This window comes from Hemiscyllium ocellatum, chromosome 39 (genome assembly GCF_020745735.1).
Source record: "Hemiscyllium ocellatum isolate sHemOce1 chromosome 39, sHemOce1.pat.X.cur, whole genome shotgun sequence".
In the NCBI taxonomy this organism is placed as follows: domain Eukaryota; kingdom Metazoa; phylum Chordata; class Chondrichthyes; order Orectolobiformes; family Hemiscylliidae; genus Hemiscyllium; species Hemiscyllium ocellatum.
This window is the reverse complement of record NC_083439.1, coordinates 190,512-209,690: the sequence shown is the minus strand read 5'-3', so window position 1 is coordinate 209,690 and position 19,179 is coordinate 190,512. Positions and strand designations below refer to the sequence as shown.

Genomic DNA, 19,179 nt, shown 5'->3' with positions numbered 1-19,179 from the left:
TTGTCTTGCCTTTACCCAGTTGAGCATCACTCACATTGGCCACTGCTTATAGATCAGGTGCTCCTTCAGGTCACCATTTCCTTCTCAGTGTGTCTTGGGTTAGCATCAGGCTCAGATCTGTTCTTCCACCTTTGACATTACAGACTGAACGGTTTGATAATACTCCAAAAGTATCAGAGGCATTTTCACCATCTCCATGTAGTTTGGGAAGGATCAGTCTTGTGGCTCTCGAGTCCTGATCCATTAAATTTTCTCACCACTCTCCTTGTACATCCTGTGCAAGGAAACTCCAGAGAAACTGCCAACACTTCAATGTAATTATTGGGAGAAATTCGACCCCGTGGATGTCATCTATAAGCACCTTTAAATTTAGACTGTACAGATGAACTTAATTACCTCAGTAAATTAAAGGGATCAGCTTAGATCAGCTGAATTTTAACCTGTCAAGACTATAATTGTGCACATTTTACTTGGGTTTTTGTGTAATTGAATCCCTATTCAGATAAAGATATTGAAACCAGTTGTTTTGTAGATATAATCAGATTAATGCAGTGCGCGTTGCTTGTGGATATGGTCTCAAGGACTGTGAAGTTATGGCACAAACATTTTATTGGAAATGGATGGCAAACCCCAATGATAATCCGTAAGTGTTTTGCACAAGTGGAAATATTGAAATGGAGTTTGATAAAATGTAATAATAATAATAATAATTTCCATAACAGATCCAACTTTCTGATCATTGGCGATGTGATGTAAATTGGGGGCGCTCATTAGATCCCTATAGAGGCCTTTATGCTTGCATAACAGCTGAAATTGCCCAGCAGAGTCAAAGACCTGTGCTAGTGAGTTACCCACAAATATCAGCTGGAAGTTACAACTAAGACATGTAGTACTTGCCAATTTTATTTCTGTTTTAATGCCTCAAACTTGGTATGACCTAGGATGAAGGTGCAGGTTGTTGTGCAGGGAGGGGTGACTTCAGTAGTAACGATGAGCTAAAAGGAGTTGAGTTTGACCCCTATCTCCCCTTCCTTCAGTCCCTTCCTTCCCCTATCTCCCCTGGGTGGGAGTTGATGAAGAATGAACACTAATCCTTTTTTACACTCATTATTGACCAGAGACTTAGGCCATGCTCTCCATTGGAAAGCAATACGAGTGCTGTAAAGGGTCATGCAGCTGTCAGGATCAGTCCAAACAAACAAACAAACCTATACACGCACGCCTGTGCGCGTGTGGACACACACACCTGACACATACATACAGCACAGACCCTGCTCCAGGTGGCATTGATACTATCTGGAAGATCTGGGTCATTGTATTCTAGAAATCAAATATTGACAATATCTGATTTTTCACGTAAATATTCATTATTTCATTTTCTTTGCTAATACTATAACGTTGTTTCTGATAAACAGAATTCCTGTGAATCTGAAGACATCAATTTATTGCAGTGCAATTGCTTCAGGGGATGAGGCAGAGTGGAACTTTGCATGGAAAATGTTCCAAAATGCTAAAATAGCCACAGAGGCAGACAAACTGCGATCAGCCATGGCTTGTACTAGACACACTTGGCTTCTCAATCGGTAAGAATTGTGGTCATTAATCAGATTCTGTGAATGTTGAAAACCTATTGTTACCTTTGTCAGGAATATTGACCCAGATTGAATCCATTTCTTTCCAGGAAGTCTAAGTTAAATTAATAGTGTGCCACTCAAAGACAAAAGACAAATTGTAAAGTTCCTAAATACATAGCTTTACACTATATGTGGAACATTTACATTAAGAAAAGAGAGAAGGTAAATCAGGAAGTAACGTTAAAAAAGGAGTGATTAAAGTCTGTAGATCTCTAGAGGATGAGGTACCTCAGGGAGGGCACGTGGGTACAGGAAAGAATAGCTCATGTACGGAAGGCAGATCCTTGCTCCATTGTTTGCTCAATGTTTCTCTCGTGTTACAGAATGAATTTTGTATGTGTCCTTATACCCTTAAAGTTCCATAACACTCACCCACTTCATCCTTGACCCCTGGAAAAGGGCACTGGTAATGTCACTGAACTCAGAATCCAGAACTCTAGGCTAATATTCTTAGGACACAGGGTCGAATCCAGTTACAGCAACTGGAGAAATTTGAATTTGATAGAAGCCAGAAATAAGAAACTAGCCTAATGCTGATTGTTCACTGATTCTTTTATTGAGGAAGGAAATCTGCTGGTCTGACCAACAGGTGTCTTCAAATCCAGAGCAATGTAGAATCACAGAGTCATAGAGATGTACAGCACGGAAACAGACCCTTTGGTCCAACCCGTCCATGCCAACCAGATATCCCAACCCAATCTAGTCCCACCTGCCAGCACCTGGCCCATATCCCTCCAAACCCTTCCTATTCATCTACCCATCCAAATGCCTCTTAAATGTTGCAATTGTACCAGCCTCCACTACTTCCTCTGGTAGCTTATTCCATACACGTACCACCCTCTGCGTGAAAAAGTTGCCCCTTAGGTCTCTCTTATATCTTTCCCCTCTCACCCTAAACCTATGCCCTCTAGTTCTGGACTCCCCGACCCCAGGGAAAAACCTTTGCCTGTTGATCCTATCCATGCCCCTCAATTTTGTAAACCACTATAAGGTCACCCCTCAGCCTCCAACGGTCCAGGGAAAACAGCCCCAGCCTGTTCAGCCTCTCCCTGTAGCTCAGATCCTCCAACCTTAGCAACATCCTTGTGAATCTTTTCTGAACCCTTTCAAGTTTCACAACATCTTTCCGATAGGAAAGAGACCAGAATTGCACGCAATATTCCAACAGTGGCCTAACCAATGTCCTGTAAAGCTGCAACATGACCTCCCAACTCCAGTACTCAATACTCTGGCCAATAAAGGAAAGCATACCAAATGCCTTCTTCACTATCCTACCTACCTGCAACTACACTTTCAAGGAGCTATGAACCTGCACTCCAAGGTCTCTTTGTTCAGCAACACTCCCTAGGACCTTACCATTAAGTTTGTAAGTCCTGCTAAGATTTGCTTTCCCAAAATGCAGCACCTCGCATTTATCTTAATTAAACTCCATCTGCCACTTCTCAGCCCATTGACCCATCTGGTCAAGATCCTGTTGTAATGGGAGGTAATCCTCCTCGCTGTCCACTACACCTCCAATTGTGGTGTCATCTGCAAACTTACTAACTGTACCTCTTATGCTCGCATCCAAATCATTTATGTGAATGACAAAAAGTAGAGGGGCCCAGCACCGATCCTTGTGGCACTCCACTGGTCACAGGCCTCCAGTCTGAAAAACAACCCTCTGTATTCTACCTTTGAGTCAGTTCTGTATCCAAATGGCTAGTTCTCCCTGTATTCCATGAGATCTAACCTTGCTAATCAGTCTCCCATGGGGAACCTTGTCGAATGCCTTACTGAAGTCCATATAGATCACATCTACTGCTCTGCCCTCATCAATCTTCTTTGTTACTTCATCAAAAAACTCAATCAAGTTTGAGAGACATGATTTCCCACACACAAAGCCATGTTGACTATCCCGAATCAGTCCTTGCCTTTCCAAATACATGTACATCCTGTCCCTCAGGATTCCCTCCAACAACTTGCCCACCACCGACGTCAGGCTCACTGGTCTATAGTTCCCTGGCTTGTCCTTATCACCCTTCTTCAACAGTGGCACCACGTTTGCCAGCCTCCCTTCTTCCGGCACCTCACCTGTGACTATCGATGATACAAATATCTCAGCAAGAGGCCGAGCAATCACTTCTCTAGCTTCCCACAGAGTTCTCGAATACACCAGATCAGGTCCTGGGGATTTATCCACCTTTAACCGTTTCAAGATATCCAGCACTTCCTCCTCTGTAATCTGGACATTTTGCAAGATGTCACCATCTATTTTCCAACAGTCTATATCTTCCATATCCTTTTTGATGCAAAATATTCATTTAGTATCTCCCCCATTTTCTGTGGCTCCACACAAAGGCCGCCTTGCTGATGTTTGAAGAGCCCTATTCTCTCCCTAGTTACCCTTTTGTCCTTAATATATTTGTAAAACCCCTTTGGATTATTTAACTCTTAATTGCCTGTTGGTCAAGTTAGGATCACCAATAAATGTTGACATAACCAGTGATATTTACATTGCACAAAATACATTTTAATTTAAAAAAACCTGCCTCTGTTAAACTCGTTTACCTGCCTCCATTCCTGTCTTCCATTATATCTCCTCTGGGTGATAGGTGTCTGAGTCATTAGTTGATGCTCACAGCATTGCAATGAGCACAGGGGGATCACTTACACTCTTAGAGCAATGAAGAGGTCACTTGTTCAAGATGAAGGAGCTCCAAATAGCCCCACTCCTCACGCTGCAAGCATTTCCTCTTCAATCATTTTTCCACTTCCAAGACTGTAATAAATAACAATAAACATGTTTAGATACTGTTACTGTGGTAACACAACCATGGTGTGGCTAGGTCAGAAGTGACCCAAGTAGATTTAAAACATTTGCATTTCTTAGAACTTCTTGTATCCACACTCCCTCAAAACACTATCCCAGGAACAGCCCACCAAACCCCAGCATGCTGAGATTCCAGGTTGAGAAATGAGCATTTGGATGGATTTTCACAGTGAGTGCAATTAAACAATATTATAATAAATGAAATGCAATGTATCAGGAGCTGGTCATCTATACAAGAATTCTTATTATTTTATGTTTTCTTTAACATGTTGTAGATATCTTCATTATACTTTGGATTCAACCAAGATTAGAAAGCAAGATGCTACATCAACCATTACGTCCATTGCCAGTAACGTGATTGGTCAGTCTCTGGCCTGGAACTTTATCAGAGCAAACTGGAAATTTATCTTTGAGCAGTGAGTCACTGAAACATCTGAATGATCATTGTGTTTATTCACATTCTGCAACTTGTGCAGGGAATACCGCTCATATGACATGGCAATTACCAATGTCCATGTTTGTTTTGATGTTTGTTATTCATTCATAGGATGTATGCATTGCTGTCTGGGGTAACATTGATTGTCCATTTCTAATTGCCTCAGGAAAAGGTGGTTGTGAGCTGCAGACCTTGATACATAGCTACACCTACAATGCTGTTAGGGAGGGACTTTCAGGATTTTGACTCAGTGACACTGTAAGTACAGTGATGTACTTCCAAGCCAGATGGTGAGTGGCTTGGAGGGTAACTTGAAGGTGGTGGTGTTCCCAAGTATTTGTTGCCTTTGACCTTTTAGATAGAAATGGTTGTGGATATGGAAGGTGCTCCCTAAGGAAACTTTGTGAGTTACTGCAGTGCATCTAAAGAGTTTAGAATGGGGTAACTAATAGATAATAAGGAAATGACAATTAAAAAGACCAAACATTCACTACAAAAAAAAGAGCAATAGTTGTCAATCAGGAGGTGTGAGGAAGAAAATAATTTGATGAAATTACAATCACAAGGGAAAAATCATAAGCAAACTGCTGGGGTGGTCCAGATGTTCTTCATGTCTACTTTGGTGGCCAATGAAGCAGTAGATGCATTGATGTTAATTTTACAAATTGAGTAATTATGTGTAATGCCAAATTGCACACATGTGCCAGTGTCAATACCACACTGGGGTTGAGGCGAGGACAGGGGATGAGGGGGAAGTGGAGGTGGAAACAGGGGCTCATAAGGTGGAGGTCTCTCTCCCTGCTGGTGTCTGGTAGGGTAGGGCACCTCAAGCACAATGCTGCCATGGAAGAGCTGTTTCCAGAGCTTGAAACTGAGTTCAAAGCCAGCAGCCAGGGCTGCTTCCCTACCTGCTATTCCACCCCTGCTCTCCCTTGCACGGATCTATTTGCTCATACACAAAGTGCTTGTGAAGCAACGCTCCTATGTGTGAGCTCTCATTTTTCAACACGATAGTGACATTCACAATAAACATGGCCTTTTGCTAGTTCCTAGAAAGATTCATCAAAGTGGAAACTAGCAAATATAATTCTGCTATTCACAGATGGAGGCAGGGATCAGGAAACTACAGGCCAGTTTGCTTGATAATATTGTGGGAATGTATTAAAACTGGACATTAAAGAGATTATAGTAAACACTTAGAAAAACGCAAGGTGATCAGGAGGATTCACATGGTTTTGAGAAGAAGAAATCAAAATTAACCAACTTATTAGAGAAGTAACACAGAATTATACAATATAAGGGAAGAATATTCAGCTCAATCTGCAGGCATTAGCTCCCTGAGTATCTTGACAGCACCAAATTCCTGCCTCTTTCTTGTATCCTGCACATTATTTAAATAGAAACAATCAGCCAGTGTCCTCTTGAATGCCTCAAATGAACCAGCCTCCATCTTGTTTCCAGACAGTAAATACCAGAGCTAGACTATTTGTCTAAAAACAATTTTTTCCCCACCTTGCACTTCCCTTTTATGCAAAACCTTTTATATCTTCGATATTTGTTCTTGTAACAGCTCCAACACCTCCACACCTCCTACCCATCTACCTAGTTTCTTTTATAAGCATGATCAGTTTCTCCTTATCTACTCTATGCAGACCCCTCAGTTTTGAAATGTTCTGTCAGATCTCCTCTTATCCTTCTTTTCTCCAAGGAGAACAGACCCAGGTTCGCTAACCTATCATCAGAGCTGAAGTTTCTCATCAGTGGAACTACTCTCATAAACTTGCTCTGCACTCTGATGTGTTCACCTTCTTTCCAAGTATGGCACCTAGAACCACACACAAGACTCCAGCTGTGGTCTAACCAGCATTCCTACCTAGGATCAATATTCCTCCCACTTGCCAAGGGGTGTAGAGTCCAAGAGTAGCGAGATAGTTTAGCTTGGCAAACTTAGTCGGCACTGTTTCTGTGCCGTATAATTATACTAATGAAACCAAGAAAAACGTGTGCCTTATTAACTGCTTTCTTGATCTGTCCCTCCACCTTAAATTACTTACGTACATCTGCACCCAGATCCCTCTGCTCCCCCACACCCTTCAGAATAGTATCCCTTATTTGATACTGTCATAGAGTCATAGAGCTGAACAGCATGGAAATAGACCCTTTGGTCCAACTCATCCATGCCAACCAGATATCCTAAATTAATCTAATCCCATTTGCGAACATTTAACCCATATCCCTCTAGATCCTTCCCAATCAGATACCCATCCAGAAACCTTTTAAATATTGTAATTGTACTAGCCTATACCATTTCCTGAAGAAGGGTTATACTTGAAACATTGACTTTTCCACCTCCTGGCTGGCTTGCTGTCTTCTTCCAGCCGCCTGCTTATCTAGCTTAGATTTAAGCATCTGCAGAATTTTCTGTCTCCACCATTTCCATGGCAGCTTATTCAATATACACACACACCACCATCTGTGTGAAAAAGTTGCCCCTGAAGTTCCTTTTAGATCTTTCCTGTAGTACCATAAACTTATGCCCTCTAGCTTTGGACTACCCTGCCCTGGAGATAAGACCTTGCTATTTACCCCATCCATGCCCCTCATGATTTTATAAATCTCCATAATCTAACTCCTCAGATTCTGATGATCCAGGGAAACAGCCCAAGCCTATTCAGCCTCTCAGTATAGCTTAAACCCTCCAAACCTAGCAACATCCTTGTAAATCTTTCCAGAATCTTTCAAGAATCTTTCAAGTTTCACAACATCCTTCCTATAGCAGGGAAACCAGAACTGAATGTAATATTCCAAAAAATGGCCTAACCAATATCCAGTACAGCTGCAACATGACCTCTCAATTCCTATACTAAATGCATTGACCAATAAAACCAAGTCTTTTGAACATTCTTCCTACCAAAATGTATCACCCTACATTTCTTCTCATGGAACTTCATCTGCGACATATCTGCCCAATTCACCAACTTGTCAATGTCCTTTTGAAGTTCTACAGTGTTCTCCTCAGTTTACATTTTAAGTTTTCTATTATTTGTAAACTTTGTAATTGTCCCCTGTAAACCAATATCCAATTCATTTACAGATATCAGAAAAAAAGCAAGAGTTTCAATACAACTCCACTACAAACTTACTTCCAGCTCTCTCAAAATATTCCATCAGCCATTACTCTATCTTGTTCCTAAGTGCGTTGTTGTTGGTACTTTTATTGCCTGAATGATAACTTCTCTCATGTGGCATTGTATTAGATGCCTTTTGAATTTCAGTGTTCACCACATCAAAAGCATTGCTGTCATCACCACTGCTGTGGGTCTTCAAAAAAAAATCTGCAAGTTAGTTAGACACAATTTTCCTTAACAACTCCCCAACAGCACGAGGAACTCAGTCCCAGTTCTGTTCAGATGCAGCCCATCTAGCTTGTCCAGGTTCCATCTTCCCCACAACTAGTGTCCTAACAAAAAGCCCTTCCTCCTGCACTATCTTTCTAGCATTTATTTGTCTACCTTATCTTAATACTTCTGTAGGCACTTACCTGTAGTACTGGGATTACTGCATTTAGAGGCTCTACTTGTTAATTTTCTACCAAAAGACTTTGAAGCTGAAATAGGCCTTTCAGCCCATGGTGTCTGTTCCACCACTTAGAGAGATTATGGCCGATCTGATTATCTTCAACTCAACTTTCCTGCTTTTCCCCCATAATTCTTGACACGTTTACTGATTAAAACTTTATCTCAGCCTTGAATATACTTAATAACCTAGCCTCAACAGACCTTTATAGTAAAGGATTCCATAGATTCACAACTCTGAGGAATAAATTCCTTCCCTTACCTGTCTTAAATGTGCAACTGCTTAGGCTGAGATTATGCCCTCTGGTCCTAACTCTTCCACAAGAGGAAATGACCTCTCTGCACCTACCTTGTCAAGTTCTTCAAGAATACAGTTTCGGCAAGGTTACCTCTCAGTCTTCTATGTTTCAACAAGTACAGGCCCAATCTATTCAACCTCTCCTCATAAGACAGTTCCCTTCCTACCTACTATCTGCTCAGTTAATGTTCTCTGGACTGCCTCCAATGCCAGCATATCTTTCTTCAGATAAAAGGGGTCCAAAACTGTTCAATATCCCAGCTGTGGCCTGACTAATGCCTTGTATAGTTTTAGCAAAACCTCCCTATCTTTATACTCCGGTCTCTTTGAAATAAAGACCAACATTCCATTTGCCCTCCATTTCACCAACTGAACTTGGATAGTAGCTTTTTGTGGTTCATGGATAAGGACTCCAAAATCCTTCCATTCTATTGCATTCTACTCCACAGTCTTTCTCTACTTAAATGATATTCAGTCCCAGCTCCCTAAATTTCCATTGCAGAACCACATCCCCTTTCACAGCTATGTGTTGGTTCCAATGTGGACCATGACCTCTGGCTGTTCACCCGCTCTCCACAAGAATCTCTTGCAGACACTGTGACATCCATGATTCTAGCACCAGAAAAGCAAGATACCATCCTGGAGTCATGGTAATGGCCACAGAAATACCTGACTGCTCCTCAACCTAAAAGAACCCCTCATCACTATGGCTGTCGATCTCTTTTTGTTCCCTAAGGGATCAGTATTGCAATGTGCTTGACTTTTGAGTAATCCTTCAAAGAACCATCTCCTTCATCAATAGCCAGAACTGAAAAATAGTTTGCATTAAACCCTTAGCCACAAAACGACATGACCCTCTCTCACTAGTATCCTTACATACAGATGAGGAAGGAAACCATTTCGACTGGGACAACACATCCAACCTAGGACAAGCCAATCAGAGACTCGCACGAGAATTCCTGGAAGTATGGCATTCCAACCGGAACTCTATCAACAAACACATTGAAAAAAAAATGACATCACCAACCCAAGGAAACCCAAACATATAAATAGAAAGCAGGAAACACCAGCAGTGCTTCGTCCGGAGGCTCACTGAAGATGTTACCTAGTAGAGTGATGAAACATCTGAAAATGAACCTTCCAGCTCAGTGAGCAAACCTACATCCAGACCCTTAGACTGCCTGGGGAAATCATTCATTCAGCATGCATGGCGCTACCTTGTGGTCAGACCACCTCTGAAAAAATGTAGTTTTCTGCTTCTCAGATGCACCTTGGTGATTTCATTTGCCACTTGAGTTCTGAAATTCATAGCTCAAGCTTGTGCAGCATGTAACGCTTCCTGCACAAGGGTCCATCTAGGCCATGTTAAGTGTCCAAGACACACCACATGCCACAAGATAGGAAATTTTGCTAGGCTGAATTGCTCTGCCATACCTTAAGCTTACTTTATAGTAAAATTACAAAAATTAAAGTAAGACTAGCTGGTGACTAGCATAAATCCTTCACTCTATCACAAGTTAGGTGCTTCTCCTGTGCCTATTAATCCTTGCACATTAAGGGAACGCTAGTTGAGAGATTGCACTTGGATTTTCAAATGTCATTTGATAAGGTGTATAGCAAAGGTTACTGTGGAAAGTAACAGCTCTTGGTAAAGGAGGTACCACATTATTATAGACAGAGGACTAGTTGGCTGGCAGAAAAGAGAGTATGGGCAATAAATATTTTTATTATTGGCAGGATGTGATGAGGGGAGCACAACAAAAGATATGTGGTCACAACTTTTTACATTTAACATTAACGATTTAGGTAGGAGTAGCAAAACTCAATAGCTATTTTTGCAGACAATATTAACATAGGTAGGAAGTATATTGTGAAGACAACCGGAGCTTGCAGGATTAAGATGGTTTGATTGAGTGGACAAAAATCTGGAGATAAGGAGAATGATGAGAGGATTAGCAAGAAGAATGAAGAGAAGATTAGCAAGAAGAATGAAAAACAGGGGAAATTGATAATTTAATGCTTTTAAGACAAAAGGTAGATAGATTCTTGTTAGTCAAGGGAATGGAGGATTATTATGTGTAGATGGGAAATTGGAATTCTAAAATACAGAGCAGCCAAATTCATATTGAATGGTAACAGCAGGCTTACTCCTGCTCTTATCACTTATATTTGTGTGTGCACATGTACACAGTGCTGCCAACGTGTATGAGTGATGGAGTGAGTCAATGTTTAAAGCGGTTAGGACACCAAGCAAGTGGACTGCTTGACCTGGATGATGTTGAACTTCTTCAGGGTTGTTGGAATTTTCCTCATTCACAGTACGATTTCTCTGTTGTGACAGGATTAATACTTGACTTATTTCACTGTTTAGATATGGTGGTGGATCATTTTCATTCTCATCATTGATAAAGGGAGTGACACAACGATTTTCCACAGAATTTGAACTAAGCCAGGTTGGTATTAACTTTGACCATTTTATTATTCTAGTCTTGGTCCCTTGGTTACAATTTAATTGCTCTCAATTCATGGGTAAAACTCACTTTGACACCACAGATAAACTAGGTTAATCAGTCAGTTTAAATCAGTTGCTATGCTAAACAAGCTGCTGATCAGATAATTTGATGTTCAGGCATTTTCTGGCACTATGAAAAGCAAGCTTATCCCCAGTATCACAAGAACTTATTTATCTCACAATCATCATTGTTAGAATAGACAGTTCACTCATTATAACCTTGCTGCTTGTAGGAGCTTGCTGTATTTGGATTGTATGAAATAGTTCCTGCATTGCAAAAGTGATATTTCAAAAGTATTTGATTTGTTTTGAACCATTTTGGGATTTTGTGGGATTCTAAAAGACACATTTGAAATTAAAAAGTCATTTTGCTTAGAATATGGCTTCACATTTTTAAGAAGTCCAGGAATTATAAAATACTTCCTGAAATTTCCATCAAAAAAATCAGCAATTTAGCAGAACACACTAGACAATAACTTAGAATAAGAAACTCAGTAGAGAAAAGAAAATAAGTTAACTGCACTTTTATGTAGGACTCAGAACATTTGATTGGAAATATTTTTGTAAACCGTAGTTGAAACGTCTGAAGGAAATTTCCCCAACTTTCACCATTTACACAAATTAAACAGAAGGAGGTCACTTAGTCTCCTTCATCATTCAATGAAAGTCAGTTTTGGTTTATCTGAATCTCAATGTCATAGTTCTACGTTTGCGCGGTGTCCAATATAAAATCGATGTCTCTATCTTAAAATATTCAATTGACCCAGTTTCCACAGCCCGTTAAGAGATGAATTCCAGGTTTTTACAAACCTTTTTGAAAATAAATGCTTTCTGATTTCATTACTGCACGGACTACCTGTAGTGTTGTGGTTGTATGACCTTGTTTTTGTCATTCACAGCAAAGGAAATAGCTTCCCTTAATCTAATATTATTGAGTACATTAGTGTAGAGGTCATGTTATCGTACCAGCAAACCATTACCTGCATCCCTAAATCACTGCATTGGCACCACTGTATCTCTGCTTTTCTTTCCATATCCCCTTAGATCTGAAGTGCTATATTATATTAAAAATGTCAGGAAAGGATTGTCTGTATTTTAAAAGTTTTAAATCTGTGTAAATAAAATGTGTACAATTTAAGGAATTTCTCATTCCTTAGCATTTTCCAAAGTTCTTAACAATGTTAAATATTAAGGATTACATTTTCTGGAAGGACATCAGACTGCTGTAATGAGAAATAATGTCAATGCATGGTTTAAATCAACATATGTTAATTCATTTGCTTTATTATTTTCATTCTTTACAGCTTGAGCAATTTAAGACAGAAAATGAGGATGTTGGATTTGGTTCTGGGACTCGGGCACTAGAACAAGCTTTGGAGAGTACCAAGGCTAATATCAGATGGGTTAATGAAAACAAGGAAGCTGTTCAGCACTGGTTTCTTAATGCTGTCAATTCCACAAATCCTGCATTGAATAGCCTCTGGTAACAGAAAATAACATTGAAATAAATAAGTCTGAATGCAACTGAGGCCAAATATTTTCCATTCAGAAACACCAACAGATAGCTGTTCCATTGAGAAGAATGATTTATTATTTACATCAAAAACAGAGGAAATTTTATAGCCAAATAATTTCATGTCACGTATAAGTTCTGAGACATAAATATTATACAAAGTGATTCATTTCAAGGCAATGATGTCAGTCCAAATTGTACAGTGACAGAATTCTAAAGTACTATGACCATATCACAGCTGGCTGTTTCAACTGAAAGGTGCAGTGTAATATTTTGTTCCAAGTTATTACACATATTATACAAATTACATCTGAAAAATATCAAAACTCTTCTTGACCTGAGGAAGTGGAAATGGAAATAAGCAGATTCGATAATATCATATCATTTGTCCAACTATTGGTACCAGTCATTGAAACATTTGTCTTTGTTATAAGCTTACAATGGACCCTTTGCCCACCTCCTGTCATAATTATCTTCCTGCCAATGATAAGATGCTCTCCATGTAATTATTGTGACACTTTCAATGTTACATTATTTGGATGGCCACGCCTAACACCATACCCACAGACACTATGTATATTTACTGGAGGCAACCTCCCTTGTCTTCACTCCTCACCCCCTGCCCTAACCCCTTACCACCTTCAACACCCAGTCATCACTCCTCACCCCCACATCCCTGTCTCACTCCTCAACCCCATCATCATTTCCAGCCATACATCACCCCCTCCTATTTTGTAGGAAGTTTATAGCATGGAAACAGGCCTTTAGCCTCAACTTGTCCATCCACCTAGTTTTCATTTGCTGCATAGGTAGATATCCCTCCATACCATTTTCATTCATACACCTGTTCAAATATTTCTTAAATAGACACTCACTACACTGTGTGAAAAAAAAAATTGTCTCTCAGGACCCTTTTATATCTCTTCCCACTCACCTTAAACCTAGTTTGTAGCCAACTATGTGTTGGCTATCTACCTTATCTATGCCTCACATAATCTTAAGACCATAAGACATAGGAGTGGAAATAAGGCCATTCGGCCCATCGAGTCCACTCCGCCATTCAATCATGGCTGATGAGCATTTCAATTCCACTTACCAGCATTCTCCCCATAGCCCTTAATTCCTCGTGACATCTTATACAGCTTTATAAAATTACCCCTTTGTCTCTTATGCTGCAGGGAATAAAATCCCAACCTATCCAACTTTTCCCAATAAATCAAATCTTCCAGTCCAAGTTGCAGCCCAATAAATAGTTTCTGGGCTCTTTCTAGTTTAATAATATCCTTTCTGTGGTGGGGCAACCAGGACTGCATGCAATACTCCATACGTAGCCTTACTGACATCTTGTACTAGACATTCCAAATCCTACACTTCGTGCTCTGACTGATGAGAGCAAGTGTGCCAAAAGCATTTTCACCGCCCTGACAACGTGTGAGTCCACTTTCAAGGAGATGTAGAACAAAAGAGATCAAGGGATATGGGTTCATAACACTTCCCAGGGCTCCACTATTGACTAAGTCTTGCCCTGGTTTGCCTTACCAAAATGCTATACCTTGCATTTGTCTAAATTAAATTCCATCTGCCATTCCTCAGTCCATTGGTCCAGTTGATCAAGATCTCATTGTATTCCAAGATAACCTTCTTCACTGTCCCTTACCCCATTAATCTTGGTGTCATCCACAAAATTACTAACCATACCTACTAAATTCTCATCCAAATGATTTATATAATTGATGAATAACAGTAGATCCAACACCAATCTCTGTGGCTGGTCACAGGCCTCCAGTTTGAAAAACTACCATCATTCTGTCCTCTACCTTCAAGCCAATTTTGCATCAAAATTGGTCACCTCTTCCTGGATCCCATGAGATTTAACCTTACCTTGACAGCTCACCATGCGGTACCTTGTAAAAGGCCTTGCTAAAGTCTACAGAGACACCTTCTACTACACTGCCCTAATCTACCTTCTGGTTCACCCCTTCAAAAAAATTCATGAAACACAATTTCCCATGCACAAAGCCATGCTGACTATTCCAAATGAGTTCTTGTCTCTCCAAATGTCTGTAGATCCTGCCTCTTAGAATCCCTCTTACATCCTATCCACCACAGACATTAGGCTCACCAGTCTACCAGTACTACCCAGGCATTTCCTTCCAGCCTTTAATAATGGCACAACATTAGACACCCTCCAATCTTGGGCACTTCACCCAAAACGGTCAATAATATAAATATCTCCACTAGTGGCCCTGCAATTTCCTCCCCACCCTCCCACAAAATCTAGAGATACACTTCTTCAGATCCTGGGGATTTCTATCTTTTCTCCCGGCTTTCTCTCTCTCCTCCGAAGGGGTGGAGTTTATGATGGTGGAGAGGTGCCTCATTCTTCACAAACTCCATTTCAATCACATATTATTTTGGTTCTTCGCACGTGCAGTTCATCTATGTATGACTCCACCAGACTGCTCCATGACATAGTTGCTTATAACTGTGCCATAGCAGAAACTTCTGGTGTCAGCAGAGCACTGACTACATCCAGCACAACTGACACTAAGCCATCAGTGAATTATTCCAAAAAAAATCAGATAATTAATTGCTGAGGTCTGCACCTTCAGGTGCATTGTTAAGGTGTCCAAGCACTGTTCCATCAGTCTTGATGCTATCTTGGCTCTGGTCTGTCATGGAAAATGACCATGCAGTCAGCTTTGTTTGAAAATTGAGGAAGTTGCACAAAACACATTTGTGCATTTATAGCACAAACTGAAATGTTTATTGTATGTTTCCCAAATAAAAGGTGACATTTAAAATCATTCATAAATATTGTGTGTTTATTTAAATAAGTTCCTGTTGGCATTTGGCAGGAAAGCCAAGGATCTTTAATCCTCCCCGACCCTTTATCCATGTAGCTCCCCATTGTTAAACCACTATCTTCATCACATCATCCTTGCTCTCCTACCAACTCAGACACCACTTCAGACCTTTAACACTATTTCAGGACCAGGAACGTGCATGCTTTTACTAAATCACATTGTACATAGGGGTACACAAACATCTCATGCATCCTCATAGGACTTTTTTTATGCGGACACTGACATACATCCCTTCTTGGCACTCACTGAATTTAGCACTTACTCGGAGGCTGCCAGCCTCTGTCTGGTTCAGCCTTCTGCTCACATCAAAATGAAGGTCGGCGTTCTTGTTCTGAAACTGCTGAACTCAATGTTGAGTCCTGAAGGCTGTGAAGTACCAAGGGGAAATTGAGGTGCTGTTTCTCCAGGAGGTGTTGAATTTCACTGTTACCCCTCACTGGAGTTGCAAGCTGGAAATCAAGCTGCTATTCCCAAAGTCATCACAAAAGTTAAAGATTTTAAGGAAGTATATAATTCCCTCATCTGCCTGGTGATTTAGACCCAGGTTGTCAGAAAGCATAGACCAGGTTTCTGTCCTTAACAATCATGTCTATTTATTACAAATAAACAGATTCTAACTACAGATAAACAGCTGTGAGCTGTAGACATATAACTCTAACATACAAAAGCCAAACCCCCTTGTAAAACTTCCCCATTAGATACATATGGCTAGACACAGACAAATACAAAAGCCATGGGTATTCTGGGCAGAGGGAAAGACAGTTCAGTGGTCCCTGTCCACAGGGTTTGCCAATATCATCTTTTTGCTGATCAGAACATTGCTTCTCAATCTTCCTCCTTCAGGTGCTTATTCTTGCCTAGCACAGACTTGATGGGCTCAAGGGCCTTTTTCAGTGCTGTAGGCCTCTATTCCTGATAAAGGGCTTTCGCCCAAAACGTCAATTTTCCTGCTCCTCGGATGCTGTCTGACCTGCTGTACTTTTCCAGTTTAACTCTAATCTTGACTCCATGACTCTACAGCTGTAGTAGTTCAAGGAGGCAGCTCAACAACACCTCGGGCAATTAAGGTTGTGCAACAATTGCTGCTCAAGCCAGCAAAATCTACATCTTCTGCACAAATTAAAACCCTCTTTCCCCAAAGTCTGTAATTTGTTTCCTTTTCATTAGAATTATATTCCAATTGCCCTTTGACTCTGCTTCACTTTCTCAGACAGCGCAAAACATTTTCATCTTAGTTCAGGTTCTTTTGTTGATTACTTTAAATCTGAATCTTCTGGTTACCAACCCTCCTGCCTATTTGATGTATTATTGTTACATGTATGTAAATGAAAAGTATTATTTTTGCAAAGTTTGATAAGGTTCCCCATGGTCGGCTCATTCATAAAGTCAGGAAGTATGGGATACAGGGAGATTTGGCTCTGGATTCAGAATTGGCTGGCTGACAGAAGGCAGAGAGTGGTTGTAGATGGAAGGTATTCCACCTGGAGGTCAGTGGTGAGTGGTGTCCCGCAGGGTTCTGTTCTTAGGCCTGTGCTCTTTGTAGTTTTTATAAACAACTTGGGTGAGGGGATTGAGGGGTGGGTTGGTAAATTTGCTGATGACACAAAGGTTGGAGGGGTTGTTGATAGTATTGAGGGCTATTGCAGGCTACAACCCAACATTGACAGAATGCAAAGCTGAGCTGAGAAATGGCAGATGGAGTTCAACCTGGATAAATGTGAAGTGATGCTTTTTGGAAGGTCGAACTCAAATGCTGAATACAGGATTAGAGACAGGATTCTTGGCAATGTGGAGGAACTGAGAGATCTTGGTGTTCAAGTGCACAGATCCCTCAAAGTTGCCACCCAACTGAATCGGGTTGTTAAGAAAGCATATGGAGTTTTGGCTTTCATTAACAAGGGGATCGAGTTTAAGAGCCGCAACGTTTTGCTGCAGCTCTACAAAACCCTGGTAAGAGCACACTTGGAATACTGTGTCCAATTCTGGTTGCCCTATTATAGGAAAGATTCAGAGGTTTTGGAGAGAGTGCAAAGAAGGTTTACCAGAATGCTGCCTGGACTGCAAGGCTTGTCTTACAAAGAGAGGTTGACCAAAGTTTGTGAGAAGATTTGTAGCTCGGGTGCTCGTTGTTGTGGTTCTGTTCGCCGAGTTGGGAATTTGTGTTGCAGACGTTTCGTCCCCTGTCTAGGTGACATCCTCAGTGCTTGGGAGCCTCCTGTGAAGCGCTTCTGTGATTTTTTTCCTCCGGCATTTATAGTGGTTTGTCTCTGCCACTTCCGGTTGTCAGTTCCAGCTGCCCGCTGCAGTGGCCGGTATATTGGTCCAGGTCGATGTGCTTATTGATTGAATCTGTGGATAAGTGCCATGCCTCTAGGAATTCCCTGGCTGTTCTCTGTTTGGCCTGCCCTATAATAGTAGTGTTGTCCCAGTCGAATTCATATTTCTTTTCATCTGCGTGTGTGGCTACTAAGGATAGCTGGTCGTGTCGTTTTGTGGCTAGTTGGTGTTCATAGATACTGATCATTAGCTGTCTTCCTGTTTGTCCTATGTAGTGTTTTGTGCAGTCCTTGCATGGGACTTTGTACACTACATTGGTTTTGCACAAAACACTACATAGGACAAACAGGAAGACAGCTAATGATCCGTATCTATGAACACCAACTAGCCACAAAACGACACGACCAGCTATCCTTAGTAGCCACACACGCAGATGACAAGCAACATGAGTTCGACTGGGATAACACTACTATTATAGGACAAGCCAAACAGAGAACAGCCAGGGAATTCCTAGAGGCATGGCACTCATCCACAGATTCAATCAACAAACACATCGACCTGGACCCAATATACCGGCCACTGCAACAGACAGCTGGAACTAACAACCAGAAGCGGCGTTGCCAGCGCTGGTGGTGGAAGCAGAGTCATTTAAGCGACTGCTGGACATGCACATGAACAGCAGTGAATTGAGGGATGCATAGGTTAGGTTATTTTATTTTAGATTAGGAATAATCCTCTGCACAACACCATGGGCTGAAGGGCCTGTTTTGTGCTGTGCTTTTCTATGTTCTATAAAATCATATCTTATGTAAGTATATTGAGGGAGCACAACAGAATGCAGAATATAGTGTTACAGCTGCAGAGAAGGTGCAGGGAAAGATCAACGAATGTAAGAGAGGTCTGTTCGTAGTCTGATAACCATGGGGAAGAAGCTATTTTTAAAATTGGTTGGTATGTTTTCAAAATTTTGTATCTTGTATGCAATGGAAGAGGGTTGAAGAGAGTATAACCAGGTTGGGAGGGGTCTTTGATTATGTTGGTTGCTTTCCCGAGGCAGAGGGAAGTGTAGATGGAGTCAATGAAAGGAAGGCTAGTTTTTGTGATGGAATGGCTGCAATCTTGACTCTCTGTAATTTCTTGCAGTCCTGGACAGAGCAGTTGCAATGCCAAGCTGTGATGCATCCAGATAGGACGATTCTTGTGATGCATCTACAAAAATTTCTAAGCATCATTGTGGACATGCTAAATTTCTTTA

The 19,179-nt window shown here is 41.0% G+C and overlaps 1 protein-coding gene across 1 annotated transcript in view; it reads left to right on the top strand.

The window, feature by feature from the left end:
- anpepb.1 (alanyl (membrane) aminopeptidase b, tandem duplicate 1) overlaps positions 1 to 12,883 on the top strand; it is a 79,950-nt gene extending 67,067 nt beyond the window's left edge. The window contains exons 16-20 of the mRNA XM_060853304.1: positions 533 to 643; positions 1,416 to 1,583; positions 4,722 to 4,862; positions 11,127 to 11,208; positions 12,572 to 12,883. Of these exons, the coding sequence (XP_060709287.1) occupies positions 533 to 643; positions 1,416 to 1,583; positions 4,722 to 4,862; positions 11,127 to 11,208; positions 12,572 to 12,754 (685 nt within the window). The 3' untranslated portion in view covers positions 12,755 to 12,883. The remainder of the gene's footprint in view (positions 1 to 532; positions 644 to 1,415; positions 1,584 to 4,721; positions 4,863 to 11,126; positions 11,209 to 12,571) is intronic.
- Positions 12,884 to 19,179: the final 6,296 nt, after the last annotated feature.